General features: G+C 40.1%; 1 protein-coding gene across 3 annotated transcripts in view; it reads right to left on the bottom strand.

Moving 5' to 3' along the window:
- Positions 1–19,865, bottom strand: part of nipbla (NIPBL cohesin loading factor a) — a 32,566-nt gene that overhangs the window by 8,422 nt on the left and 4,279 nt on the right. For 2 of the 3 annotated variants that reach the window (XM_083912609.1, XM_083912610.1), the window contains exons 5-32: positions 19,364–19,464; positions 19,141–19,252; positions 17,878–18,038; positions 16,504–16,652; positions 15,636–15,726; positions 15,118–15,339; positions 14,646–14,894; positions 13,804–14,543; positions 11,689–11,893; positions 10,564–10,740; positions 10,161–10,334; positions 9,626–9,787; positions 9,432–9,538; positions 9,246–9,332; positions 8,704–8,935; positions 7,322–7,473; positions 7,141–7,221; positions 6,880–6,980; positions 6,490–6,619; positions 6,306–6,388; positions 5,705–5,837; positions 5,192–5,335; positions 5,009–5,095; positions 4,129–4,349; positions 3,292–3,394; positions 3,003–3,101; positions 2,645–2,791; positions 64–198 (exon numbers count right to left, since the gene is read on the bottom strand). In XM_083912609.1, coding sequence (XP_083768735.1) covers positions 64–198; positions 2,645–2,791; positions 3,003–3,101; positions 3,292–3,394; positions 4,129–4,349; positions 5,009–5,095; positions 5,192–5,335; positions 5,705–5,837; positions 6,306–6,388; positions 6,490–6,619; positions 6,880–6,980; positions 7,141–7,221; positions 7,322–7,473; positions 8,704–8,935; positions 9,246–9,332; positions 9,432–9,538; positions 9,626–9,787; positions 10,161–10,334; positions 10,564–10,740; positions 11,689–11,893; positions 13,804–14,543; positions 14,646–14,894; positions 15,118–15,339; positions 15,636–15,726; positions 16,504–16,652; positions 17,878–18,038; positions 19,141–19,252; positions 19,364–19,464 — 4,585 coding nt within the window. The remainder of the gene's footprint in view (positions 1–63; positions 199–2,644; positions 2,792–3,002; positions 3,102–3,291; positions 3,395–4,128; positions 4,350–5,008; positions 5,096–5,191; positions 5,336–5,704; positions 5,838–6,305; positions 6,389–6,489; positions 6,620–6,879; positions 6,981–7,140; positions 7,222–7,321; positions 7,474–8,703; positions 8,936–9,245; positions 9,333–9,431; positions 9,539–9,625; positions 9,788–10,160; positions 10,335–10,563; positions 10,741–11,688; positions 11,894–13,803; positions 14,544–14,645; positions 14,895–15,117; positions 15,340–15,635; positions 15,727–16,503; positions 16,653–17,877; positions 18,039–19,140; positions 19,253–19,363; positions 19,465–19,865) is intronic. The other variant, XM_083912611.1, reaches the window with a different exon arrangement.

Below are 19,865 nucleotides of genomic sequence, written 5' to 3'. Positions count from 1 at the left end.
AATATAAGTCATATCTCAAAACAAATACAATTGTGAAAGGAAAAATGTGCCAATGATCCATACCTTGATACCTTCCTCATCATTGACCCTGCGGATCATCCTCACACACATCTCAGTTATCTTACTGAAGGTAGGCTGCTCCAGACAGATGTCTCTGAGGATCTTGATAACCCGTTTTCTTACGCTGATACCAGTGTCCTGTGCACCAAAAGAAGAGTACTTGTTTTCAGAAACAAAAGAAACATCTGCATGGGGTGTAGTAGCATCTTTCTGCCGATAGGTGGCAGCATAAGACTGTAATGTAAAGTGAACTTCTCATGAACCCTCCTGAGCATTTCCATGACAACAGGCATAACAATTTCAATGCATTCACTTCTCAGATGCTGAGTACCAAGAATGAGTACAAAGCTTGTCAACAGCTTATACTACTACAGCCATCACCATGATCTGTGTTAATATTAGACTACATGCTGCCATTAAACTGTCTCCTTATGCAATTATTTCTATCATGTAAAAGCAAACCTGATACATCAAAAAGTGAACCTTTTTAAGCAAATTGTCTTCAAACTCAATCCCTGCAGTGGTTTCCCATGAAAACTCTGTGACTAGAGAAAATAGCTTTCCTGCCTCAATAGGAGAAGTGGCCCCGCTTTTTCCAAATAAGTTTTCCACTAGGTTTTAAAGTGTAAAACATATTGAGAATTTGCAGACACGTGACAATTTGAAAGGGGTCTGAGCCCGTCCGCCATGTTGGAAGGCCACGCTACTGGTTTCCAGGGCAACACTGCACCAGAGAGTGCAACAGTACAGAGCTTGAATCACAACTTGAAGCACACAAAGATGGAATCACTGCGGTTTAACTGAGATATGATGAGACAATTGTGAAGAGATCGAGAAGAATAAGTCAAAAGAAAAAAGGGTCCTTACAGGGAAAAACTTAACCAGCGCCGAGCAGAGATATTAAGCGAAGCTGGCAGATAGACGGTGTTGACCCATACGAGCTGGCTGACAAGTTTTGCAGCTTGTAATGCTTATTAAAGTTGTAATTTGATTTTAGCCCTGTGGCTGTCAGTTGTGGACTTCGAAGTGGATAAATCAGCTCTGGTTAGGCTAGGGCCATGAACAGTGTGAAAGTTTTATTTCTTGCCGGTACTATCATATGGACCAATAGTGCGCATAGCACGCACACCGAAAGATACACTTAAAAGTGGAAAGTTCAGACACAATTCAGAGAGAGTTCAGAACGAGTTACATGCAATGTATATTGTGGGAAACGCGTTGCTTCTGGTAGTTTGACGGTAGTAGGTGTGTTGCCATGCTGAAAGTGCAATTTTTCCTCAAACAGTATATTTTTCTTTCCAGTAAAAACAGAAATCTTTTAGTGGTATGCCGTACCGGCCAGTACCGGCTTACTTTCACCCCAGAGTGTGAGACAGAGCATGATGTAAGTGTTCAAGTTAGAACATTAACGTAGTGAATGTAAGGTGAAAGAGTTCTGCCTCTGCCAACAAAAACAAAGGAGGCGCTTGACGGAACCCTGCCCAGATGGCGGACACCATGATATCGTGGGCGGGGCGCTGTGTCGTGATGAAACATTCTCATTCTCAATTGTGGGAGCTATGGAGACACAGGTGACAATCTTAAAAGGTGTGCAATGAATGGACCACAACTCAAAAGATACCTCATCAAAACGCTTGCCATGTAGGAGCCCCGTGATAAATAAACAAGTCAGGTGGCTTGGGCCATAACGATCCAATGCCAGTTAACAGTATCATGGTTAAAATTATAATACCATAGTGGAGTTCAAAGACAAATTCAATGCAACATGTCATGTTACTGTCAGTAAACAGCAGGGTATGGACTGGCAATGACCTGAAAAATGTTCTGTTTTGATAAATCATAGTTCCAGTTGAAACATCACAATGGTAGACTTTGTCATGAGACAATGGGTCCAACATGTATACCACTGTGCAAGTTTGTGGAGGGCTTTTGTTTTTTTAGGGAGGCTTGAACTGACACATTGAAACCTATAGATCAGCATTTTGATGAAATAGCATACCATTACATCACAAACAAGGATCATCAATTGACAGAGTTATCAGAAAAATCCTCATGTGCACAGCTGGGTTTCTGTTTTCCGGTAATTACCGTTTTCTTTCCAACTGTAAAATCTTTTGAAGTCCGACAAATTAAAATCTGTCCGATAATGATGTCCAGTGAAAATGCAGTAGTTCACTCTAAGCTGCACGCTTCACTGCTGCTAAAATAGGTTGCTGAAAAAGTCAATTGAAATGCGTCATCATCAACCTAGTTTTTATTCTATTTTATCTGCGAAAAGACCTATAGCGAACTGAAACTATATAATTTCCAGTCAACAGCAGCGCGCTGTGCTGTTATGAGTCAAACAGGACGACGCCACAGTTTCAAAAAGAACTTAAAATATTTTTAAACTTCTCTACGGGTGGGGTTTACACAGTCTGCCCGGGCCATACAGCTCAGGGGGTCATGGCGGTGCAGTGCTATATCGTCTCGTAAAGGCCCGGGCCAGGATGGAGCTTGCGGAGCCGACCATACAGCATTTCATATGGGGATTGTAAGACCTCACAACACAACAATGTACAATAAGTTTGATTGGGCAACTTACCAGTATTCTTTCTATGAGCATGTCATAGTACTGCTCTGTGAGTTGGGGTCTGCTGAGCACAAATCTGCCCAGCAGCTCTACAGCCGCCTCTCTCACGCTGGTAGAGTTGTCCATCAAACGACCATGGACGCCACGCTGCATGTCAGACTGCAGAAATGGAGAAGAGTGTGTCAGCATAACGCACAGGGAAAAAGGACTACTAGATAAATTGCATTAACAACAGAATGGCACAGGACAGAATAAGAAGGTTAATTTTGACAGAGAAAGAATGTAACAAGAACAAAGGTTAAGACAGTCAACATCCTGTACAGAATGTGAAATAAATGTGCAATTTGGGGAAGCACAGATGCTAACATACCCTTGCCAGTATGCTGGGGTCCACAGCCACAACCTCAGACAGACATTTCATGGCTTTAGTCCTTACAGCGATGGCACTTTCTCCAAGGACTCGCAAGATCTTTAAAATAAAAAAAGCACCGGCCTATGATTACAAAGTACTGATCCTTTTTCAGTCCAACAGTTTACAAAAAATGAGCCCTAACATCACCTGAATTCTACTGTGTTAACGACTTATACATAATTTGATGTCGCTGCTGATCTTCATTTAAAAGAAAAAGATACTTATGGTAAGAATATCCCAATCTTACCTGTGTTAAATAAATATCAAAACTCTGAGCGAACGGCCTCATGGAGGCCAAATAACGCACAATCAGACAGGAGTCCTCATAGTCCACAGTGTCAGAGTTCATTCTGCAGTGAAGGGCAAAGAGGACAAATGTTACAGGCTTACACACTCATATCACAGACAGTGAGACTAGGTTTTATTTATTCTTTATTTAAATTGTCCGCAAATTAATGATACTGAACATGACATTTATTTGGCTATTTTTTATTTCTTATATCTTAATTACTCAGTTTTAATTGTACAGGGCTTAAGGTTTTCAGGCCCTTGTCTGATTTCAGGAACAACGAAGAATTTTATTCAATACATTACATTTCCATCTGAACAACTTTTCAAGTTGAAAAATGATTTCTTGTTAAACCCCTGAATGTAATACATTGTGGTCAAAATAATATTAATAATTCTTTAATAAAGATATTTGTTTAGGAAAGTAGCGCCCTGAGCCCCTTTGCAGAGTCTTATATTTGCACAATCCACAGAAAAGGTCTTTTGTCATTCCAGCTCAAACATTTACTAAACTGGCCTACATATTAGTAGAGTGAATTTTTTTTTTTTTTTAATCTGTATCTGCTTCAAAAAATCCCATATTGTTCAGGCCCTATTCATTAGGACCTATTAAAAATGAATGAAAATGAAATAAAATTAAATGAAACATCAAGAAAGTCTGACACAACCACTGAGTGAGACTGTAACTGACAGGTGGCTGTGACAACAGAAACAGAGGAATTGGTTTAAATAGGTCGAATAAGTTTATGTCATGAGTGATATGGAGAAGATTGCTGAGACATTCACAAATCCTTACTTCAGTGTGGTGAAATGAGACGGTGTGGTCTTGATTATGTTGCGCAGGAACTTCTTTCGCTTCTCAGCACGCTGCATAATTTCACCGGTGGTCTCCATCTCCTTAGCATGTTGTGGTCCATCTGAGGAGTCCTCATCCTTCGGGTTCTGGTTCCGCATGGACTTCTCAGCCTCTGTGGTAGTGTCTCTGAACCACTGGGCAACATAGAACTTTCTAGCAAACTAGAGGACAAAGAATGTCTCATTATCAGATTTAGCTTAATAAAAGAATATAAGAAATCAATGAAATAATAATTTAATTAAAAAATAGTAATACTATAAGTCTAATATGTGTGCCTTTAGATATTTAATTCTAAAGAAAAAGGTAGAGTTATTTCAGCATACAAGAGCATTAATTTATGGCTATCAATTTTAATGGAAGTTTTTCAATGTTGTGCTTACATATGGCAGTTACGTATAGGACGTAGAGCTGCACGATATGATATGCATATGAACAAAAAAACTGAAGGGAAATTGTTTCCAACATTATTTTATTGAGCACTGAAGTGAACACAAAGGGCACCATTAAGAGAAAAACAATGATGGTTGCATTTTAAAGTGCAGTTTGCTGTTGATACGTTCCTTCACCTAAGTCAAACATCCCTAAGTGTCTTTTGCAATGTGTCACAATTTTTGCAGTGTTTTTTGCATGAGTTGATATCAACAGCCCTAATACAAAGGTAATTCAATATGACGCCAAATAGTCCATTTAAAAGTAAAAGCTTTAGTTTTAGTTTATTACTTTTAAATTACCAATGTGATACTCACACAGATGTCTTATATAGAAAGCTCCAACAGTGTTTAAAGTCACCACTTGCATAGTCAGTCTAATGTAAACTTACCACCAGTGAGGCATCTGTCTCAGCATTCTCTTCTAAGTAGTCCAGTAGAGCCTTTTGAAGCTGCTGGGTCTCATCATTGCCTTGAGACTATATCATTACAGAGAGAAAATATTTTATTACTGTTTATTTCTGAACTTATACATTCAAGAAACAGTGAGGTCAAATGTGAAGTTGTTCTTCTACCTCTTTCAGGATTCGATCAATTGATCTCTGGTCCATCTTGCTGGTGACCGCGTCCTTCCTCAGACGGGCAGCCACTGTGCCCAGGTAGTCCAAAGATGCTACTCTCAAAGCCATCTCTGTCTGCTTATTACTGAACTGGTGAACCTGATGGGAGACAGCGCAAGAAAGAAGGAATTTTACACTTTAGACCAAGATTGGTTTCCACTTGCATGCTAAAATTTAAAAAAAAAAAAGTACTTGACTGGCACAAATAAAAAAGTAATTCTGTTTTAGTGTTATAGAAATGTCTTCGGGCTAAATTAAAAATGTGAAGAATGCTTAGAACCGTAGGATGTATTTTCCAAATACTGATTAGAAAACTCTTAAGGCCATGCCTTGGTGTTAAAAATATTCCTTTTTGTTAAAGAATGGTAAAGCTGCCCCTTGCTATTAATCTGGATAACTTATTTTTGGAAACACTTAAGCACAAATAGTTGCATTTCCATTTTAAGGAAAGAACGCTGTCATACTAACCAGTAGTCTACCAAGCAGACTGAGCAACAGCTCTGCAGCCGGCCACTCTGGTTTGTTTACTGTCGAGAGCAGGTCCTGGACAAAGTTCTCAAACAGCGGTCGGTAATCTTCTTCTCCCTGCTTACTGCCACACCTGAGGACGGGGAAATAAAAAGAAAGTGACAGAAGGGGAAAAGAGGGAGTAACAGGAACAAAGGGAAAGCAGTATGAGAAACAATTAATGATAGAGATAATTATAAGAAGCCAAGGGCCATGACAACACCAGAAAATGAAGAAATAGAAAATTCAAATGTGTAAGGCGTAAAAAGTGTATAAGCGTTAATCAACCTAATACAGTAAAGTATTTGAGTACTTGACAGGCTTAGAGCAATGTTTTCACAAGTAGTCCCCAAATTGTTTGCATCTGTAGTACCAACATGCATGTGGAGAAAACCGCGCACATCATGAGGATGGCAGTGGTCTAACACATATTGCTCCTGACTACAGACAGAACAAACTGTGGCAGTAATAGTGAATAGGTAGTAGTTCTTCAGCCTTTTTTATTCTGCATTAGTCTGTACACGTTAATAAATACTGCAGTTCAGAATGGAATGGTAATTACTTTTTGAGGAAAACAGAGAGGAAGTTTTGTGCTGTTCTCATTGCTGTCTCATACGAGTTGGTAATCAACACATCTTGATCCACCTAAAAGAAGAAAAAAGCAAATTATATGTCTGAACGGGTGTCTGTCTAAATTGTATTTGCTTGCTTGCATGGCGTCTTTGTGTGTCTGCTTGCTGTCCTACCTTGCTGTCGTACTCATCGAACATGTCCCTGTCGTTAGGGAGGTGGACCACACACTGGATAAGCTGCAGCACCAGTGCCGTCACCATTTGGATGTACAACGGCTCTCCATCCTGGTCTGAGCTGTTCAGCCTAAGGACACAAGAAGCAGGTATACATGATAAGTTACTATTATGGGTATTATCCGGGAAAATAATGGTATATATATATATATATATATAATAAAACACTCTTATGTTGGGAAATCTTGGCCTCTGGCACAGCTATTATTTTCCTACGTTGATGGCCAGACAATAATAAAGCCTATCATTTGTGATTTGATGATTGAGATGTCTTATCCCTGCAACACTTAATGGCCGTGAATCAATGTGAATTTATTTGAAACAAAATACCTGAAATTCCTGAGGGAGCGTTTGCTGGTGGGCAGTCTGGCCAAAGAGGTGAAGATCTCCTCCAAGATCAGCTGCCGATGCTTCTCATAACGTGAGAACACCTAAAAGACAGAAAAACATTGTTTTGTAGAACAGTAAAAACACATGCATTTTAAGGGATGTGCAAAGAAGTCACAAGGAGACTTTTAACAATAAAAAAAAAAAGCAATGTAGTATTCCACATAAAGTGACCCAAAAAGATGGTTGTAAAAACCGACTTACAGCTGTAACTAGTTTAATGGCACACAGCTGCAGCTCACTAACATTCTCCACAAAGAATGGAGTGATTCCCATAGAAGAAACCTGGGGGGGAAAGAGAAAGAATAGCATGAATAATCGTCTTGATTTGCAATCTAATTTTTGATTTAAAACAGAAAAAACAATGCTAGACTGCAGTTTTTACCTGGAGGATGGTGGTGTCTGTAAGTAGTTGGATCTCTAGGAGTTCTGAGATGTTGCTGACAATGTCGCACACTTTATTGTACAACATGACGATCACACGTTGTTTGTGTGTGGAGCATTTTGCACGCTTTGCCTTGGAGCTTAACAGGCCACCTAGATGGACGAGAGTAACCCTGTTAAATCCTTTTCAAAGATGGATCATAAAACTGATAATTTTACATACAAACATTTTCTATTTCTGTTCATGAGAAAACTCCCCTTGAATGACTGCCATATATCATCACAAAGCCATCAGCTTTATGAACACATTTCCTAAATGTCCTTTCAGTCATTCTAGATGCGGCACATGGTTTTATAAGAGCTCTAACTTCTGCCATGATTATACCATTTGTGCCATACTTCCATGCAGAAAGAGAATATGAAGTCAGTAAAGCTGACATTTGTATGTGATAACCCAGTTATTTCCATATCACTAGTTTTGTCCATATCTCAATTTAGTTTTTCTATATGAACAAAACTGACGGGATGTGCTCACATCATCAGTCACAAAACTCATCAGTTTAGTTTCACTAAGATCACAGCCTAGGCACATGTAAAAACTGGGTATGTCAAAATAATGCATTACCCTCGACTAATCAATCACAGAGACAAACAATGCGTCAATAAATAACGCATATTAATTAATCACTATGTCCCTTAACGACATATGACGTACAACCGTCCACAGTAGCTGGTAAACATGATGGAGGCAGACAACAAAACGTTGCTTGGGCCTGAGGACTGAAGCGGCATAGTATCGAATTCAGACCCATGTCTACAGCGCTTTGTCATCGGAGTAAAAGCAGCATGACTCGGGAGGGACTCTCCAGCCAATGTGTTTATCTCGCCTGCAAACAACACCAGGCTGCTGCAGTATAACCATACAGATCTCTACATACATCCGACTGTTGTGTCATAACTCCACATTTCTCTGTTCCGAGCTGGTCTGGACAGCATAGAACCGCTCAGTGAATTTCAGCCTGCATGCACATTTTCTGCACAATTGTTAAAACAGAGCAGCTAATATTGGTAGTGAGCAACAAGTTAACAGACTGCGTAGTGTGTGTGATCAGATATCAAAAGAAATGCAACTGTAGAATGGGGCAAAACACAATAAAGACTCTCACACTGAGCTGATATGGAGTCCAATAATCGAACCATCAGTAATAATTCACCAAAAATCCACTTGAATATTTTTAATTGACTCCCATAGAAAATAGTGATACTGTAATGCTATTAGAACTTATCACAAAGTATGTAATGAATTGGATTTTATTTAAGCTTTTGACAGCAAAAATAAAAAGCAAATAATAAATGAATTAAAGCTCCTTTTTTTATCCTCACCTCCATGAGGGTCCACCCTGTAGACTGGGTCATATTGGGGATACAGTGTGTTCTGAAGATGAAACTTGGTGTATTGTAGCACCCGCTCTATGACGTCTTCTATGTAGACAGCCTTCGGCATGTGCGCTGAGGTCATGATGTTTAGAGCCGTCAGACAGGCGTCTGCTGACTTTGTGACTCTCTCCATGATCAGGTCTCTCCAAAGTTTCTCCTCATCTTCAGCATCGTGGTCCTGAGGTTAGAAAGGCAAAGAATGGAAATGTCTTTTTTTTTTTACTACTACTGTCTGGAGGCCAAAGGTTTTGCAAATTCTAGCAAAGACATGTTTTGTAGCATTTTAACAATTCATTTTCTACTTTTGCTGCCAGTGGGTGGTATTGTTTGATTTTTCTAAAAGCATACTGTATGGATTTCTGTGGTATATCATGCTGACAAATTCTGCTAATAAAGGATTACCTTATCTTAAATCACATAATTCTCATGTTGGTTAAATACCACTACAAAGAACATTCAACACAGGAAGAGGGAGGAAGGAAGCTCACATGGCTCATCATGGTGGAGAGTTTGGACCCATCCTGGATATTCTTTTCCAGTATGTTCAGCAGCTTCACCAGCTTGTCTGATGGGATCTGCAACGACAGACACCGTTACTTAGACTTATATCTGAAATAGCACCATAAATCTACAATAGTCCAACGGTCCTTATATTAATATGCTTTATACAGTACCCTGCTGGAGATACCCATGGCCTTAATCTTGGCAGACTCGCTGCCCAGCTCATTCAACTGGTGTTTACCAAGCAGAAATTCTTGAGGTATCTCATCATCATCTGCCGCTGGAAAACACAAAGCAAAAATCACAAAAAATACAGGGAGATTTCTTCATTTTGAAACTGCCAAAGCCAGCCGGCACAGATATTTACCCATGGCAGTGAAATCCACATCCTCCAGGTTATCCAGTATGTTGTCAATGCTTGCCAAGAACCTCTTGAATGTCGACGAGTCCATCAACTCTTCTTGGGTCAACTTGGGTTCATACGCTTTACGCTTTTTCTGCTTCTCCTTCATCTTCATTTTTCTGGCGACTGAGTAAAATAAATGATATCTTAATTTGCTGTTTGCTTTTCTTTTGATTGTGTGTGCCAGATACCAAACACTCTCTATATAAGTTCATTATTTTAAGAAAGTATCTCAGTTTTCAAGGTTTCAATTTGTGGCATTCACATATACAAGTAAAATATGGATGAATTTCCTATAATGCTTTTAATCGGTGATGTCATGTTAATTATATAGTTTTTGTATACTAGTATAGACAAAAGAACATTACTTCCCAATCTAATGTGGCAATTTCTTTGACTGTGGAGACCAAACAAAGCAACTCCATCAATAACAAAGGTAAAAATAAATAAATAAATAGATAAAATTGGAAATTCTGTGATCTATGACTTGAATACAGACTTTCACTCATGCTGGGTGGCGGTGAATGTTCGTCGGAGGAGTCTCTGTAGCGGCTCCCTGAGCCTCGTCGGCTGTCCCGGTTCCCGCTTTTACGATGATCCCCTGAACCCCGGCGCTCCCTTTCTTCCATGTCCCAGGACCTGTCTTTGTCTCGGCGCTGCCGCTTCCTCGCAGCTGGAGTGATTAGGGAAAAATAAATAATTTTCATACCAAAGTAACACTTACCCTCTGCGGTTTATTGATATTCAAATATAAACATATTTGTCTAGAAATTTTCTCTGCATGCTTCAACTTATTTAGGTTAAATGCAGTTTAAGAATATTTCTCAAAGCACATGACCAAACCATGTGTAAAGATTAGCAGAGAGAACTGACAAGAATAGATGATCAATAATTTGACTCACACTCTCCATTTGGGTCAAACTCTTCATCTGAGCTGACCTCAGCATATTTGGGCTTCTCGTTTACAGTGCTTCGTTTCCTCTTGTTCATCTTTACCCTTTCACACAGTGGCATGGTTGACTCAATCTCTGCCAGCAGCTCTGGAGGCAGCTCCTTCAGAACTGCCGGGTCCATTCCACCTGGAAATTTGACATTAATATTCTCAAGTTATTAAGTTATTATTTTTATTTAAGTGAATGGTAAAAATAGAAATGCTGTGAATAGCTATGCTGTGAAAAAATGCTGTAAATTTAGTCAAAGTAAAGTCAACAGTAGGGGTGACCCCGAATATTTGACGAATCGATCCGAGGAGCCTGATTCAACTGCCAATCTCACATTTGAATCGTCGCAAAATGTGGTTAGGAAATAATGGATTATTCCATTCTGGCTCTGGGATGCTGAATGTCTGATTTTACATATAGACACTTGGTTTCCCCCAATAAACCATGATAAATAGCCTATTTGGGTAAAAATATAAGCCTATTAATAAATAGTGTTACTAAAAAATGTGAAAATAACTTGTTTAATATATCTCCTTAATGTGCAGGAATAACCCCAACCCCCTCTTAGACTAAGTGGTACTATCCAGGATCCGGTGAGAGTGCATCTTGGCTGGGCTTTATATCTATCTGGGCGCCAGAAATACAACAGTCTGCTAGTATTTAATCATCAGCATCATTTAATTTGAATATTTGCCTTCTTGTTGTTTTTCCTTATAGATGCTCAATCCAACAAAGCGCCGTGAAAGTGAAACTACAGTTCTAAATATACATCAGCTATTGTCAAAGAAAGATACAAACAAAACACATACTACAACCGATACTATTAATAAGATGCCCCTATCAGAAATCACATCTCTTAGTAACCCTCTGCCTGACACGCGTGACCACGCAACGCTTGACTCACATGAAGCCACCGCTGTCTGAGCTATGTCCATGGCTCGCCACCCTGGATAAGAGGGATTTTCATGAGCAAAAAAAACAACTGATTTGACGATCAGTCGACTATAGGCAAGACGTGATGAATCTGATTCGACTATGAAATTATTTTGCCGGGAACACCCCTAGTCAACAGGTTCTTGCTCTTACCTTTTCCAGACTTGTTCCTGTTCTTTCCAGACTTGCTGTGCCGGATGATCCTCTGGATCTGGTCAACAGAGAGCTTTTTCAGAACCACTACAGGCTTTGGCCTCTTCTCAAAGTCCTTCACCAAACCAAGCCTCTCCAGTTTAACCTTGGGCTGTCCCCACACTGAACTTTCATTTGACCCACTGTCATCCTTATCACGTTTAAGCTGGAAAAAACAAAAACAAACAAATTAGAGAAAGCAGTCAGGGAAGTCCTCTGAGTTTGACAAGTTTGATGTTCAAACTCCAAAAAAAACATTTTGATGTTTTGGAAAGAAAAACAGAAGCTTTGTTTACAGAAGAGAAAAGCATGTAAGATAATACAATGGAAACAATAGATAAAACTGATTGACATGACATTAGTGATTTTGATGTTAGTTTTCAGTATAATTCTCATGACAAAGATTTAAAAGGAATAATCAACAGATTTCTCCTCCAATTCATCTCTATGTATTAAATTCTAGGAGTCATAGTCAATACATGGTCACCCCTGCAGTGCCAAGGCAGCAACTCCCCCAGCCACTAGGGTTGATGGGACAAAGCAGGAGATCTCTGTTGAGGATATTTCCACTTGTCAGCATTTTCCCCATTGAAATTCAGACCAAAGAAATGTACAATATGCAGCCAACTATATTTCAGCACAGGGAGCTAATAACTCCTTAGCCAATGGAAAACAGTTTCACATTGCAAACACTACCAATAACACTAATTACATAATCCTTCAGTAAACAATTTAATCGAAGCACTGCTCACCCCTAATATTAAGGATCTAAACAGACAACAGTGATAGTTACTGTGACCCCATTTCATTCTTCCTGACCTACGCCAGTAGCCTTATAACTGATCAGTTTGAGCAACATTTCCATCCTCCAGAAGGCTGCATAGCTGTTTTAGTCCTACCAGGATGACTCTTAACCATTTCTATGACAACTTGGTAAAGACTCAGTCAAAATACTCAGTAGCCATGCCATTAATTACTGGTATGCTGTGTGGTTGACCAACTTTGAATGCAATATAAAATGACTGGCAGTGTAATCTACTTTGCTTGGGTGCCATACAATGGCTGCTAGCGCAAGTTTGGTTGTTGATCCTTGTTTCAAACAAACCTTTCTAGTTGTACAAAAGAAGCTAATGTATGCAATACATTCAAACAGTTGTTGCTTTTTTGGAAGCAAACACACAAAAAATATTTTGTTTAAATATAAGTGGGGGCAAATAAGTCTGTCGTGTGGCTGGGGGTTGCACCTCTCAACATTGCTTTGAGAACAGTTGTTCAAAAGGATGAAACAAATAAAAATGGAAATGTGCCTCTTTAAAGATTTAGGGCAGCATGATACTGAGTGGTTTAAGCAGACATCTCCCCACATGAAACGTGAGAAATTTAAGTGGAACATTTCTTTAAAGTTGTAATCCGTAAGAATTGAGATATGTTGTTTCTAGCGACCGCTTTGGCGGTAAGATGTAATTGCAGGCGCACCTCTGAGACATTATCTCCCAGAGTTCCTTGCGAAACCGAACAGTGTCGACTGTATGACGTCAGTAGATTTCCAGCTCTCACCAGCACAATGCCTTCACATGCTCCACACTGATAGGAGGTAGGAAGAGAGAAGGGGAATGATGTAAAAAGCGCCACTAACTGCGCGCCGCATTTAATTTTAGCGCGGGAAAGTCATCACAGACACTCAGATTGTATTTCTCGGCAAAAGCAGCAACTACAAGTGCTTTCATTATTGAGTCATATGATCAATCACCATTGTTTTAACCTACTCTAATAGTTAGCGTAATAGTAACTTATCAGAAAATGTACTAGATGAAAATCTTACGGACTACAACTTTAAGGTACTTCCTTTTGTCAACTCATAGGACTCTTATTCATTTAGTAGTTGGTTAACTTAGGTACGGATTAATGTGGTAAAATAATGTGAAGACCAATCCCAGGAGTTAACAAAAGGCATACAAATGAAAAAACAAAAACATAAACAAGTGGTGGTGTGATTTGGTTTTGTGAGATTGCAGGCAGTGAAAGTTGAATGATTGGTAGGTGGGTAGATATTTGGTTTGAGCCAGCCCAGATCACCTTAGGGATCTGGAAGTTCTTCAGTGCGCCACTCTGCCCTCCCAGGAGGTGAGCAGGAAAAGAATCTGGAAGATGAGCGCCAGAGGCAGACGAGGCCGGTTTGGAACCATCATGCCTATTGCCGCTCCGACCAGGCTCTCCAGTAGAAGAAGCCCGGTACCTATCTCGGTCACTTCGGCAGCGAGAGTCAGGGGAGCGTCGACCACCGGTCTCGCTCCGATGCCTCCTATCTCTGTCAGATTCTCTGTCCCTGTCTCGTCCATGTTCCCCTCGGTTTGATGCCTTGGACATGTCTCCCCGTCTGTCAGAGGACTTCTCATCGTGACGGTGCTTTGATGACTCCCGACCATCTCTCCTGCTGTCATGTTTATCGACCCTGTTCTTGATGACTTCTGGTCGTCCATCTGGTTTCAACCGCAGTGCCGTGTCAGAACCCTCCACTGCAGCCGGCCCACTAGCTGGTTCTTCAGGCCAGCGTTGGGCCTCAAGGGCTGGAATAGGGGCAGCCAGACAGGGGTCGAGCTGGCCATCAGCTCGACCTGCCTGCTGGAGGTCGATGCTCACCATGAGGGGAGGACGGCTGGCACCATTCCCAGCTGCAGTGGCCTCTTGTGGGGTCAGTTTGCCAGCATTGCCCCCTCCTGTTGATCCACTGCCAGGAGCACCTGTAGGGCCACCCGGTCCCCCGGCACCTGGCTCCAGGGGAAAAGAGTCCTGTTTTCGCTTCTTCAGTGGCTTGTCTGTGAGGAGAAAGACAAGAAGATAGAATATGCTTGTAAAACATCTTAAGTTATAAATTCAGCTTTTCTCAATAAAGCTGTATTTAGAGATATTCTACACACCTTTATCTTGCACCTCCTTGGAGCACTTCTCACTAGCCGCTTCTCGTTCTATCCTTTCAATTTCAGCCAGGGCATCCAGCTCTGCCTCGTCATAAGGGGAACTGGGAGGCTGGAGACCACTGGCACCACCAGCTTGCTGCTGTTGTTGCAGCCGAGCTCCTAGATTTTGCTGGAGAACAGGCACCTGCTGAAAGCCCAGTTCTGCCTCCATATTGTCAGAGTTCTCATCCATTCCTGGTAGAACATCACCTAAGATATTAACAAAAACACTTTTACAGGGTTGTATTTAAAAGGGTTTCCACTACTCCAAGAGCTCTGACATTTGTTGTTCTTAATAACAGGAGCACAGCATACTTCTGCGGCTCATTGACAAGCTGTGAAAGTGATCAAATTTGAATCTGCAGATGAAGCACACTGCATAATAAAAAAAGAGGATCCAGCTAAGATTGAGCTAATCCAAAATCGTCCTTACCTGGGGTATCAGACTCATTTGACTTGACCCTTGACAGCTTGAGGGTGAGTTTTGTAGAGTCCTTGTTTGGAGAGCTTACAATGTCGTACATATCTTTTTCTTCTTTCACCGCTGGGGGTTTCTTCCTTTGCTGGAGCTGCTGTTTCTGGTCAGGTCCTCCATCCCTTGGTGAGGGCGCATAGGGAGGTGGTGACTGCAGAATCAACGGGGGACGAGAACCTGCTGTAAGGAAGCAAGACCAAAGAGAGAAGAAAGTTGTCCTTCAAAAAAGGTAAGCAAATAGAAAGCACACAAAACCAGACGCAAAACTATGATAACAATGCAATAATTTACAATGCTATATACGAAGACAGCCACTAAGACCAAATTGAAAATCTGTGCGACCTTTAAAGGGTAAATGGCCTTCAACTATTCCCTTGTTGTGAAATTGTAATTATGAGTTTTACGGAGTTTAACAGAGCCAGAGACATAATGAAAGAAGGAAGGCAGTATCGCCTTTCCTCTTCCAGTGTCCTTACGTTTGGGCGTTCCTTCACTCCCTGCTGGGGAGCAGCCAGACTGTGGAGACCTCATAGAGAAAGAAGGATTCCTCATGGTGGAGTCACCCTCCTGGACAGCACAAAGACAAGACAGATGTAAGCTATCAGGTATGACCTTTAAACTGGAATTTCAACTGAAAATATCTCTAAAAAGTTGACACCAAGTTCAATTTTTGTCCACTTGATAATGAGAATCCATACAAAATTGAATTGTACCAAGTATAATGACAATAAAGAGAATTGATTCTGAATTCTGATAAAGCATCTCTTATGGTAGCAAAATAAAACTCAGAATGTTATCACATCTCCAACCAGAGCATAAAAAACCCACTTCTAAATCACCACTAAAAACGTGGGGAAATTTTGCAGATTTAGTTTGATTACATGTTCATACCAATGTTTTACCTAAATATCTTTCAAATTATCCAGGGAATTTCCCCTCAGTGAAAAAAGGGCCATTCCACAGGAATATAAACACACACAAATATAACGTAAATATAACCAAACATATGTGGCTGAACATTACATAACCACCTCTAAGAACTCGTCTTCACTTTAGTCTGAGGCAGTTTCTAAACAGATATTTAATATTTTTGCAGTTATTCCATGTTTTTCCTCATCTGAATGCTCACTGTTGCCTGTGTGCTAGCTGAGTGGTGATAGTGAGGACTTTCATGTTATCATGTAAAGTGACATCACATGCTGAAAATGTCACATTACAAATCTTCTAAACCTCATGCAAAGAAATGACAACTGACTATACAGACCAGTTGTTTGTTCAGAAATGTGTGCCTTGGTTGGGTAGTACACTTATAATGTATTCATTCTAGACTTCAGTCAGACGTACCTCATTGCTCAGTCGGTGTACAATGTTCATGTAGTCCTCAGTGCCATGTCTGTCTGAGTGGTGGTTGGCTGCGTTGGCCATCTGCCCTGATACTTTGCCCTCATGGATATTTCGTATGCCACCTGGAACCATGGGGCTGGCCACAGACACTGCCAGATAAAAGAAGAGCCAGAATCTTTTGTAAATTAAATAATCCATGAGTGAAGTAATTATTACATTGTTGATCACGACAGCAAAATAATTGAAGATGTGTCCAAAAGTTGGTGATAAAATAAAGTATGAAGTGGACTGAGGATTTAATCAGAAATGTTTTGGGTTTAACTGCATAAATGTGGCTACAGTTCTCCCAGGAGTTCCAGAAAGGTTTCATGATACCCAGAAAAATGGCGTGTCAATCACAAAAAGTTCAACCACATAGAAAATGTAACCCAATTAACACATTGTAAAAACTGCAGGCCTATTTTGGCTCGTAGCTGCTAACTTGTTCCGGAAACAGATGCCTGTTAATCACTGCATGATTGAATTGAACCTGTTCCTCCTGTTGTTGGTCTGATATTATACCAGTGAACTGAAAATATAGTATCGATTGCACCAGAGCAGGCTCTCTAAATGCGAAGCATAAGCATTTCAATCAATTATATTTAATTAGAGGAGACACAATTGTTATTATAACATGAATTGTGCATCATATTCATGTTTGGAGGGCATGAATTTTATTTCTATTTTATTTTTTATTTTATTCCCATTATGTAAACACACAGCATAGGATCTTTATTATTATGGGCGATAGTAACAGTAAAACAACAATATGTTTTAAACCGTGAAATTCACTGGAGTTATTGTAAATAAATAAAATTGGATTATAAAACTACAAAGCACAAATACAATTAATATGCTGTACATTTTTCACACTTTGATCCAAGTCGTTGCCACACAGCAAGGCATACAGTTTATATATTAAACACTTAGAACGTGGTATTAGCCGATAACTAAAGTCGTATCGTATATCAGGACTGAAAAAGTCGGATCAGAAGATCCCTAAACATGACAAGATTAAAATGTGCTTTCCAATATACAATTAATGTATAGCTGATAAAAATCTACATGTTGTCATGTCAGAAAGCAAAACTCAAGATCACCAGTTTCACATATATACACACCTAAAACTCTTATCAAAGCATGTTTCTCCTAAGATGGGGTCTTCACACAAAACCTCAAATGCAAGTCTTAAATTTTGTTGATGTCTTTCAATGAATCATATAGATCATACACATCAGCCAGGTGCACACGTACACACAATGGAGGGAAGAAGGTACCTTTTTAACATACTCCCAAATGCTTGCACACGAACAGGCAAAACACATACACTCTCACCTTGTTGTATCTGCTGGTGTTGGTTATAACTGGGTGGTTGTTGGTGGGGATACGGCTGTATGTAACCAGGGGCAGGGCTCTGAGGAGTGTAGGGGCTGGGTACTGGACTGTTCTGGCCAATGTACCGACTACTGGAACCAGTCTGGGGCGCCACAAACCGGCTGACAAAGTGGAGGAGGATACAGGGAGAAAGAAAGTTAGCATGCAAGTAGAAGGAAGTTGAATGAAGAGTAAAAAAAATATATATATATATTATATAACTTAAAAATACAATATCTTTGTGTTATTTTCCAATTAATCTATGACACTACATATACATACAGCAAATCATCCATGAAAATAGGTAACATTGAATGTTGTGATGCAACTGAACTAACTGTACTAATTCAAAAAAGAAGAAAAATATGTACGGTTACATGCTTATAGTTTTTAGTGTTAAGATACATTAGAGGCTACTACATGTTGCACAAGCGGCAACCTCTGGGTCTGAGAAATTAAACCAACAAACAAATGCCAATAACTGCAGTTCAAGTGGCCACTAGAGGCTGACTCCAAAAGCAAGCCAATCCCCATAGAGCAGTAATGTTAATGTTACACATACATTTCAGTCCCTTGCAGACTTCTATTAGTGTCAAAACCATAAGTGCACTGTTTGCAATAGTGGTGTGTGAAATTACAATTAAAAATATATGAAATTATTATCTCTTCAAGATTATCATTATTATCTAACTGTGCAGTTATGTTGGTGTAATCTAATTTCAGATTGAGTGATTGATTGTGCTATATTATGGTGGTGACCGACCAGGGGGACCTTCAGTAAGCCTCTCTGTTGCAACTCAAATAAAGGCAGCACAAACCACAGCGGCAGGACCCAGACTCCCAACTGCCTAGACTTGTTGCTGCTGTACACAGGTGAGACCCAGCGCTGCTGCTGGCCCCTATGCTCAATTTACACTATCTGAATCTGAGTTGATACAGCTGTTAAGTAACTCCGTCTCCAGGCAGCCGCCCGGGGCTCTCCTACCCTCCCAGTGAAGTAGTCAAGCTCACTTCTTAACCTAGCTTGTCAACCTTTGAATCAGGCTTTATGCAGCCCGCCTCGGCTTCACCGTGCTCAACCTCTTTGCCCAGTTTTGGATTAGGAGGGAACATGCTCTGCCCAGATGTCAACGGCTGGAGCCACCAGGAGCAACCCACTTTGGTTTTTCCAAAAACCTGGGTGACGTCCGAGAGACTACGTCCATATTTTATAGCCCGACTCACCTTGGTGGATTGGGAGACATTGCAGCCGGCTGGAAGTTTGCCGGCTGGGCAGGGCTATGCATGGAATTTTGGGTGATCTTGTATGGTGGTACCATTGGCTGCTGCATGACATCTGTTCACAAATGAAAATAAAGTATATTTATTTATAAATATCAACATGAAGCTGGTCTTTATGATTGTATGCTTTTGAGTCATAATGCGCAACAGGTATTCATCTACATACTTTTCTCCCTGAAGATGCCAGGGTTTCTGGCCAGCATGGTCTGCAGCAGCAGTGGTGCATCTCCCTCTGGCTCATCGCTACCCAGGTTGTCCTTCAGTTCTCTGAAAACACACAAAAAGTTAAATCATATACAATGGTGAGAGTAACACAAACTGGTAGCATAAAAGTAATAAGTAGAAATAGAAAATATTGAACAATGTTTAAAAACTAAACATGTATGAATACAAATATTTATTGCATTAAACATATGACTAATTTTATAGATACAGTATGAAGCCTACAACTCAGGATTGGGAGATTGAACCTACTATATTCTTTTAAAGGTTGGTTGTATTTCGACAGTGTAGACAATGTTGCAAATTAATGAGCACAACTGCTAAATGGCAAAATTGGATTTACACAATCTTTGCATCAACCTTGGTGTGTCGTGTGTATATATTTAAGTGGATTTATATTAATAAATATATCAGTATCTCAATATAGAATGCTTAACAATACAAAT

Source organism: Echiichthys vipera (assembly GCF_963691815.1).
Source record: "Echiichthys vipera genome assembly, chromosome: 4".
Lineage (NCBI taxonomy): Eukaryota > Metazoa > Chordata > Actinopteri > Perciformes > Trachinidae > Echiichthys > Echiichthys vipera.
The sequence above is the reverse complement of the archived record's forward strand: the minus strand, read 5'-3'. Positions and strand labels throughout refer to the sequence as shown.